At 51.3% G+C, this 9772-nt stretch overlaps 1 protein-coding gene across 2 annotated transcripts in view; it reads right to left on the reverse strand.

The window, feature by feature from the left end:
* Window positions 1-298: 298 nt before the first annotated feature.
* Window positions 299-9772, reverse strand: part of LOC102382042 (zinc finger protein 493-like) — an 11480-nt gene continuing 2006 nt past the window's right edge. Inside the window, exons 3-8 of one of the 2 annotated variants that reach the window (XM_025194878.1) lie at window positions 9009-9181; window positions 8428-8554; window positions 5772-5888; window positions 4388-4572; window positions 3829-3888; window positions 299-3628 (exon numbers count right to left, since the gene is read on the reverse strand). In XM_025194878.1, coding sequence (XP_025050663.1) covers window positions 1583-3628; window positions 3829-3888; window positions 4388-4572; window positions 5772-5888; window positions 8428-8554; window positions 9009-9181 — 2708 coding nt within the window. In that variant the 3' untranslated portion in view covers window positions 299-1582. Of the gene's footprint in view, window positions 3629-3721; window positions 3889-4387; window positions 4573-5771; window positions 5889-8427; window positions 8555-9008; window positions 9182-9772 lie in introns of both variants that reach the window. The other variant, XM_025194879.1, reaches the window with a different exon arrangement.

The raw sequence follows: 9772 nt of genomic DNA on the forward strand, positions 1-9772 counted from the left end.
GAGAGAGCCGAGTGGAGAGCATCAGGAATGGTGAGGCGGCTAGGGGACATGGCTTACAAGGAAAGATTGAGAACTGGGTTTATTTAGTCTAAAGAAGAGGAGACTGAGGGGGAACTTAATAGCAGCCTTCAGCTACCTGAAGGGGGTTCAAAAGAGGATGCAGCTGGACTGTTCTCAGTGGGGGCAGATGACAGGACAAGGAGCAATGGGCTCAAGTTGCAGCAAGGGAAGTTTAGGTTAGAAGTTAGGAAGAATTTTCTCACTAGGAGGGTAGTTAAACACTGGAACAGGTTTCCCTAGAGAGGGGATGGAAACTCCATCCTTGGGGGTTTTCAAAACCTTAAAAACAAAGCTTCAGCTGGGATGATCTATTGGGAATAGTCCTGCTTTGAGCAGGGGGCTGGACTAGATGACCTTCTGTGCCTCGAGTGTGACCAGTTCCTGCTCCTGAAGGTTGTGAACAACTGGATTGAAGTGAATCATCTGGAAAGGCAAGGGGCTGGGAAATCACAGAGATATGCCCTGGAAAGACTTCTGGCCTGGTCTGTTCCCATTCCACAGCTCTGGAGAGGACATAGAGACCAACCACAGGGATATCATGTTAAGTTATGGGGCTTGATTAGCAAGTACTCTGTTAGAGAAGGGGATGAAGGGAAGGAGGGCAGGGGGGCAGCTGGCACCTGGTGCTGCAGAGTTCTGATGTGGGGCTGAGAAGCAAAACTGCCAAACTGGGCTCACAGGTAACAGTAGCAGCTTCCTGCAGATCCCAGTGTGCATGTACAGGCCTAGGAGAAAGGTGATGCGGTCGAGAGGAAAGGCAAGGTCAAGGTGGAAGGTAGAGAATGCTTTCCTAGCCATAAATGTCCTCCTTCCTGCAACTCTAGAGCCTCACATACCAGAACCCTAAGAGCAAGAGGAAGGACAAAGCAGTGAGTCAGCTAAAGAAAGTCCCTGGATATCATTTGGGGCCAGCTGTCTTGGGGAGAGCATCCTATTGTGATGGCACTTCTTGTCCCCCTTTGAGTGCACTGACTGCTTTTAAAGAATGATGGGGATGGCACAGGCTTCAAGGCTGAAAGAAATATAATCTCCTTACAGTTTTCCCCAGCATCTGTGCTGGCCTCTGCTTGGTGTTTCGTTTTAACCCCTCCCCCTCATCAAACCTTGGGAGCCAGCATCTGTGTCCTTCGGGTTATGCAGGGCCCTAGATGGGCTGAACGATGGGTGAACTCTTGCTGCATTGAACCAGCATGAGGCTGCTTGCCTGGATGCAGACACTGGTGGGTGCTGAGCAGGTATACATCAACAAGCCTTCCCTGCATTGCTGGCAGAATTAGGGATGTTCCTGGATGGGATGCACTGGTGCTGGGCCAGTTTTGGAGTGTGGGGGAAGTACTTCACACACTCTGAGCACTGATGTGGTTTCTTCTGTGTGGGTGAGCTGGTGCCAGGCGAGGAGGGAATACTGGGTAATCCCACACCTTGAGCACAAATGTTGCTTCTCCCTCGTGTGGATGAGCCAGTGTTTGGGCAGGTTAGAGGATTGAGTGAAGCTCTTCCCACACTCTGAGAACTGGTACAGCTACTCCCCCGTGTGGATAAGCTGGTGCCGGGCCAGGCTGGAGGAGCAGGTGAAGCTCTTCCCGCACTCCAAGCACTTATACGGCTTCTCCCCTGTGTGGATACGTTGGTGCCGGACCAGGTGGGAGGACCGGTTGAAACTCTTCCCACAGTCTGAGCAGTGATATGGCTTCTCCCCTGTGTGGATAACCTGGTGCTGGGTTAGGTGGGAGGATTGGGTGAAGCTCTTCCCACACTCTGAGCACCGATGTGGCTTCTCCCCTGTATGGATGAGCTGGTGCCAGGACAGGTGGGAGAATCGGGTGAAGCTCTTCCCACACTCTGAGCACCGATGTGGCTTTTCCCCTGTGTGGATAACCTGGTGCTGGGTCAGGTGGGAGGATTGGGCGAAGCTCTTCCCACACTCTGAGCACTGATGTGTTTTCTCCCTTGTGTGGATGCGTTGGTGCCGGGACAGGTGGGAAGATCGGGTGAAGCTCTTCCCACACTCTGAGCACTGATATGGCTTCTCCCCTGTGTGGATATGCTGGTGCCGAGCCAGGCTGAAGGAATGAATGAAGCACTTCCCACACTCTGAGCACCGATGTGGCTTCTCCCCTACGTGAATAAGCTGGTGCTGGGTCAGGTGGGAGGACTGGGCGAAACTCTTCCCACACTCTAAGCACTGATGTGGCTTCTCCCCTGTGTGTATAAATTGGTGCCAGGACAGGTGGGAAGATCGGGTGAAACTCTTCCCACACTCTGAGCATTGATGTGGCTTCTCCCCTGTGTGGATAAGCTGGTGCCGGGCCAGGTGGCAAGAACGGTTAAAACTCTTCCCACACTCCGAGCACAGATGCGGCTTCTCCTCCATGTGGATAATCTGGTGCCGGGCCAGGTGGGAAGATCGGGTGAAACTCTTCCCACAATCTGAGCACAGATGCGGCTTCTCCTCCATGTGGATAATCTGGTGCCGGGCCAGGTGGGAAGATCGGGTGAAACTCTTCCCACAATCTGAGCACAGATGCGGCTTCTCCTCCATGTGGATAAGCTGGTGCCGGGCCAGGTGGGAGGATCGAATGAAACTCTTCCCACACTCTGGGCACTTATATGGCTTCTCCCCTGTGTGGATACGCTGGTGCTGGGTCAGGTGGGAGAACTGGGCGAAACTCTTCCCACACTCTGAGCACTGATGTGGCTTCTCCCCTGTGTGGATACGCTGGTGCTGAGCCAGGTTGGAGGACCGAGTGAAGCTCTTCCCACACTCTGAACACTGATGTGGCTTCTCCCCTGTGTGGATACGCTGGTGCTGAACCAGGCCCCCACACTCTGAGCACTGATGTGGCTTCTCCCCTGTGTGAATAAGCTGGTGCCGGGACAGGTGGGAGGATAGGGTGAAGCTCTTCCCGCACTCTGAGCACTGATGTGGCTTCTCCCCTGTGTGGATGCGCTGATGCCGAGCCAGACTGAAAGAATAAGTGAAGCTCTTCCCACACTCTGAGCATTGATGTGGCTTCTCTCCTACATGAATAAGTTGGTGCTGGGTCAGGTGGGAGGCCTGGGCAAAGCTCTTCCCACACTCTGAGCACTGATGCGGTTTCTCCCCTGTGTGGATAAGCTGGTGCCAGGACAGGTGGGAAAATCGGGAGAAACTCTTCCCGCACTCTGAGCACTGATGTGGCTTCTCCCCTGTGTGGATACGCTGGTGCCGGGCCATGCTGAAGGAATGAGTGAAGGTCTTCCCACACTCTGAGCACTGATGTGGTTTCTCTCCTGTGTGGATACGCTGGTGCCGGGCCATGCTGAAGGAATGAGTGAAGCTCTTCCCACACTCTGAGCACTGATGCGGCTTCTCCCCTGTGTGGATGATCTGGTGTCGGGAAAGGTGGGAGGATCGTGTGAAGTTCTTTCCACACTCCGAGCACCGATGTGGCTTGTTCCTTGTATGCATGCTCCTGTGCCTGGGCAAATTAGAGAGCTTTCTAAAGCTCTTCCTACACTTGGTGCCATGGTGTGGCTGCTCCTCGGTCTGCACACACTGGTGCTGGGACAGGTCTTGCCAGCAGATGTCTGGTGTCGGGAAAGGTGGGAGGATCGTGTGAAGTTCTTTCCACACTCCGAGCACCGATGTGGCTTGTTCCTTGTATGCATGCTCCTGTGCCTGGGCAAATTAGAGAGCTTTCTAAAGCTCTTCCTACACTTGGTGCCATGGTGTGGCTGCTCCTCGGTCTGCACACACTGGTGCTGGGACAGGTCTTGCCAGCAGATGAAGTTCTTCTTGCACTCAGTGCAATGGTGCGTCTTCCTCCTCAGCTGGATGTGCTGATGCTGAGACGGGAAGAAGAAATGGGTGAATGTCTTACCACACTTGACACAGCAGTACTGATACTTCCCCCTGTGCACATGTAGGTGCTTGACCAAGTCAGAGGGGCACATAAAGATATTTCCCCATTTGGTGAAAGGGTGAAGGAGCACTCCAGAATGGATCTAGCAGTAAGCAACAAGGGGTTAAGAAGCAGGTGAAGCTCTTCCCACACTTGTTGCATACGTGGGGCTTCTCCCCAGTGTGCCTTATCTTGTGAAGAGCCAGGAGTGATGGGCACTTAAAGGTTTTTCTGACCTTGGGCCAGGGGTGGGCTCTGCCCTTGTGCTTGGCAGTGAGCTCCTGCTTCCCTCTGAGGCTTTCCCCACTGCCTTGGCTTGGATGCAGTGCTTCTTTCCCATGGCTCTTTAAGGCTTCTCAGCTCCAAAAACATCTTCCCTGCACCCAGTGCTCTTTCTGGGCTCTGCCCCCTTCTCTAGTCTCACCCTCAACTGGAGCTGGTACCTGGTTTACTGCTACATTCTCCTTCTGCTTTCGGGGCCTCCCCTGACTCTTGTGCCATGGCTCCTTCTCAGGTCTCAGGGAGTCCATCTTGCCCAAACTCCCTAGGGAAGTCTGTGCTGGCTCCAGGTCTGGAGACCCTTTTGCAGGAGTCTGCTCCTCAGCTCCGCTCAGCAGCCAGGCACGTCCTGCATGGGGAAGAGAAACTCCAGATTAGTCCGTATGCTGCTTGAAAAGGTCAAACTCTGCAATTCGTTCTGCTGGGACTTGCCTCAGACCAGGCATTCACCTCAGCACTTGTTACGTGAAGAAAACAAGGTCTTCCTGCCGAATCTCCAAATGCTTGGGGTGAGGGAGGGGCAGGTCCCTGTGCTGGGGTAATGTTGCCTACTCAGTGGAGTTGAGCCAGACTCTCAGTTTCTGGCCTAGCTGTCCATACCATCACCTCAGGCCCTGCTGGGACAAGCACATGTGGGACATGTGCGTTAGGGCAGTGCCTGAATAGCTTCATGCTCTAATGGGCTAAGCATGATGGAAGTACTTAGAGCTGTGGAGCTCTCTTCTGAGAGGAGCAAGTCTGTGCTTCCTGACTGCTTCCAGGGAAAGGTCTTGTGCAGGGAATGAGTCCATGGACCTTTCCTCTGCTGACAAGGAATAAGCATAGGGACAAAGGCCTTGGCACGACCTGAACCTAGACTCTATGCTGAGTCTCAGGCTTCGTGACACTCCATGCCCCACAGAGGAAACAGGAAGGGGGAAATTCTGATGCAAACCATGGTGGATTAACTTCCCCATGCAACATGAAATCTTGTGAATCCCATCCGTGCCATGGAGCCATTTCATGCAGCCTGAGACCATGATGAAACTCCTTCTGGGTTGCAGGGCAACTTGACCAGGAGAAGCCAGGGAGAGCCTTAGCTTCTTTCTTGTCCAACAGGAATGGCTACACAGAGCCTCTGTATAGCATACTGATTTCCATGGGGAACTACAAATCCCATTATGCTCTGGGAGATGGTGTTAGAGGGGTATAGCTACCGCTGGCTGGGGAATTAACTCTTACATTGCTGAGCCAAGATAGAAATTTAAGATTACGGTATCCCAGGAAAACCAGATCTGGGCTGAAAAATCAAGGCACCAAACCTGATTTTCCCCTAACATCTGTCATTAGAGGGAGAAAAAGGGAACAGTTGCTTGTCTACACATGGTTGAATTTCAAGAAACTGGGAACAACGCCTGCCTGGACACATCACAACATAATGTACTCTGTTTGAGGTCAGCACCCTGCAATGGCAGCACAGGGCAGGCCAGCAGTTCCCAGGTCCCCCTGGCACTCTGGCCAAGGAGCACTACTGAGAATAGTTAGGTGGAGGGGACAGCCACAACTCACCTGGCAGCAGGTCCTCTGACCTTGAGATTTCCCCACTGTCCTCATCATCACAGACCCAAAGCTCCACCTGTCCACACTGGATGCGGCAGATTAAGTCAGGTGTGGGACCTCGATGTCCTGTTTGGGACAGTGATTAAAGAGCGTTTGTGACTTGGTACTGGATGCAGAATAACCAACTGGGATTTGGAGAATAGATCCAATAAACTCAAGGTTTCTACTAGAGCCTGAATGGACACTGGAAGATGGGCATTTAGGGTGAAGAGAAGGCACTGCAGGAAGAAGCATTCAATACATGATGGCCCTTGTCACCCAGGTAATGGAGGAATTGTCATAGGAAACAAGGCACCAACCACTCCATTGTATAGAAAGGGCATAAAATTGACCACCAGTCACCAGGGACAGGCATGGAGATGCAATGATCTATGCTCTATTAGGGAGCAGAAAGATAAAGCTTTTACTGTTTTCAAGGTACGAAATTGAAGAGGCAGTGGACACACTTATGGATGTATAACATTTCTCTTATCAGTTGAATTCCAGGCAAAGGAATGAAAATGAGCTTATTCTCACGGAAGGTTTAAAGCGAGGACTCATGGCAGTTAAAAGTATCCACGTCAGGTGGCTAACAACAAGACTTTTTCTGGGAGAGAGGGTAATTCAGCATCACCAAGGCACAGGAAACGATATATAACTATGTATAACTGTAGTTGCAGTTGAAGCAATCATCTCATCCCATCCCATCCAATGAGACGATCATCCCAGAAGGGGAGATGTGTCCAGAGGCTGGCCAACACTGCAAGATTTAAAACAAAGTTCCTGGGACTCACGCACATGGACAAAAGAAGGCAGAAGGAGCCACGTTTCACAGCATGTGAAAGGCCATGATGTCTATACAGGCTTTGTTGGGCTACAGAAATCATTTGAGCACTTCCCTAAGGCAGTGTTTCTCAAACTGTACGTCATCACCCAAAAGTGGGTAGCAAGAATATTTGAGAGGGTCATGAACAGTCACAGAAGAATGCGCAAAAGCATGCGTTTCCCCTTGCAGGCTGGCAGCCTTCCAGGGGCCCTGGCAGGGCCCAGGGGCTACGAGTCAGGAATGAGGGGCACCGGCAGGGCCGCGGGACTGTGAATCAGGAGTGAGGGGCACTGCCAAGTTGCACTGTGCAAATTGCACAATGATGAATGTCACTTGGGAGTAATTTAATGTTTTCCTCTTGATGTTGATTTCTGTCTTTAAAATTAAGACTGTTGAGCTGCTTTAATTTATAGTGTATAATAATACTTGTGGGCATTTTTACATGTGTGCCTGACACAGCACTGGGTGCTTTTAAATTAGCGAGCCAGGCTAATTAAAAGTGCCTGTGCAACATCTGTATCAGCACCGCAGAGTGTCCCCACGCTAAGAAAATGGCAAAATGCTTTGAACTGAAGCACAGCAAATGTGTTGTATTTCCAAGTACACAGCTGCCATTTTCTCAGCGTGGAGACGCTCTGTGCTGCTGATGCATGTGACACGTGAGGCTGCCAGAGCACATCAATTTACGTGCTTCAGTAGACTCGATTAATGGAGTCTGCTCCAATGCACTGGATTTCCAGTGCATCAGAGCAGGCTCCCCACAAATGTTTAAGTGCCCTAGGTGTTTTTTAATTAAACTATTTAGTGGGTTGGGACTAGCCACTAAGGTTTACAAATGGGTCCTGGTATAAAAAAGGTTGAGAACCACTGGCCTAAGGAAATCCTTTTGGAAAAATGGAGGGCAAAGAAAGCATCAGAAAAGCAAACTGACCTAGTAAAAGGTAAGTACTTCAGCCCTGTGCACAAGCCAGAAGAAGCCCCTGTATTAGAGATGCTCTGGAAAGGAAAACTATTTTTCACTAGGCCCTGCATTAAGCCCACTTCTTTTTACCACAGTGATGGGTGTCAGATCTGCAGAAGGATTTTAGGAAGAGGACAGAAAAAGTTCAGACTGGCAGAGTGAACTCCAGAGTACTGGTTTTAACATAAACATAGCCAAGCCAGAGTCCCTGGCCTATGGAGATTAAGATGTTAGGAACAAATGTGGACAGAAGTTTCCAGTGACCCCTTGGTGGAAGTACCTGGGTTCCATGCTTACATGTGTCACTAGAGAAGATGAGGAAATGCATCATCCACATGTGGTAGCAGCAGAAGCTGATAAGACTTCTGTTAAATTTTGCTGGGTCATAACCAAGGGAGGAAAAAGGGGATTTAGATATCACAGAACTCAGCACGCTACGATTTTAAAAGGTGTTTGGACAGGACACGCCAGGCAAGAGAGGGAGGAAATCAGAATTATTCCCCAAAGAAGAGCTGTTAGTGAATTTATGTGCTGACAAGGCAATTATGCGCTGAGAAGGCAAAGAGAGATCATGCTGCCCAAAAACTGCTGAATATGGAAACACCAGGACTTACGAGAATGGGGAACACTCAAGTGAAGGCAGCTGAAACAAATGAAGGAGCATAAAGCAATATGAAATGTGAAAGAGGTCTGATCACTGACAGAGCAGTGAAGAGGAAGCTGATTTATACCACCAGCCAGAAGTCTGCAAGAATGAGACCGCTGAAACACAAGGACATGACTACAGAACTTAAAAGAGCTCACATAGCTCCAGGAAGAAGCAAGAACCAGAGCTTTACCCAGGGAAATGAGGGCTTGGTAATTCTTCAGCATCTCGTCCTGGTAAAGCACCTTGTCGTCATCTTCCAACAGCTCCCACTCCTTCCGTGTGAAATACACGGCCACGTCCTCAAACACGTCCCGGAGCTGCAGTGACAAGCGTTACACCATCAGTGTCTCCCGTTTCAGCTGCTTCCAGTCCCCACAGCCCTATCTGCAATCACTCAGTACTATAACTAACCACAAGCAAATCAGGGTGTAAAATGCCCCATTCTTCAGCTGACATCTGCTGTGGATACTGTGGACGTCGGAGTTCATTTGTTGGCCTTAGCCTAGGTCATCATGTTCTATTTGCTCAGCCCCTTGAGGCAGCCTGGGCACCACTTCTAGAGGCAGGGAGCCCCGGCTACATGCATTCTGATCAGGCCTTCCTGTGCCAGCAGTCTTGGGTACCTGCACTTGGGAGGGAGCTTTTGCTAATGCCATCTTGTCATTCTTCAGGTCTCTCTGCTCCCCTAAAATCTTAATACCACCCCTGACTCCTCTTGGGCTCTGTTCCAGCTGTACTCCAACCCACAACTGAACCTGATTCCCTGCTCACCTCCAAGCTCTCCCCCTGCTTTGGAGGCCTGCCCTGCCCCCTCTTAACTTGGCCTGATTCAGGTGTCAGGGAGCCCCTCTCCTCCAGTCTCCCTGAGGAAGTCCTCTGCAGATCCAGGATTACAGTCTCGTCTCCAGGAGGCTGCTGCTCAGCTCTGCTCAGGGTCCCAGCACCTGCAGGGTGGGGAAGAGAAGGCACAGGTTAGCCCTGGTGCTGCTGGCATGGGGAAGTCCTGCTATTCTCTTGTACTGGCCTGGGACTAAGGCAGATGGAGGCTTCAGTGTGTGGAAGAGGGTGGAGAAGGAAGATTCAAAATCTCACAGATCCTGCTAATAGGCTTCCAGAGATATGAGGCTGGAGATGAGCCTGAATACAGGCAGTCCTCAGATGTACGATGCAATTGATTCCTGAAAACTCCGTCTTAAGTCGAAACGTCATAAGTTGGAACCAATTTTCCCATAGGAACAGTGTTATAAATGGGGGACTAGCTCCTTTACGATGCTCAATGCAGCTGCATCCAGCTATAAGTCTGTTGTGGTGGAAGGGGAGAGGGGAGGGGAGGGAAGGGGCGTGGGGGGGCAGATCAAGGCCCCTGTGCTGAGGGGGGGACTGGGGCTGGGGCAAGAGCTGCCCAGCCAGGGCTGGGCAGGCGCAGGAGTGAACTGCGGCTCACTGGGGGCACGGGGAGGGAGGGCGCAGCAGCTCCCACCACTGCGCATCTGGCGGCTCCTTTAGCGGGCCCTGGCGCTGCTCCTGTCACCGGT

This window comes from Alligator sinensis, unplaced genomic scaffold (genome assembly GCF_000455745.1).
Source record: "Alligator sinensis unplaced genomic scaffold, ASM45574v1 scaffold1619_1, whole genome shotgun sequence".
In the NCBI taxonomy this organism is placed as follows: Eukaryota; Metazoa; Chordata; order Crocodylia; family Alligatoridae; genus Alligator; species Alligator sinensis.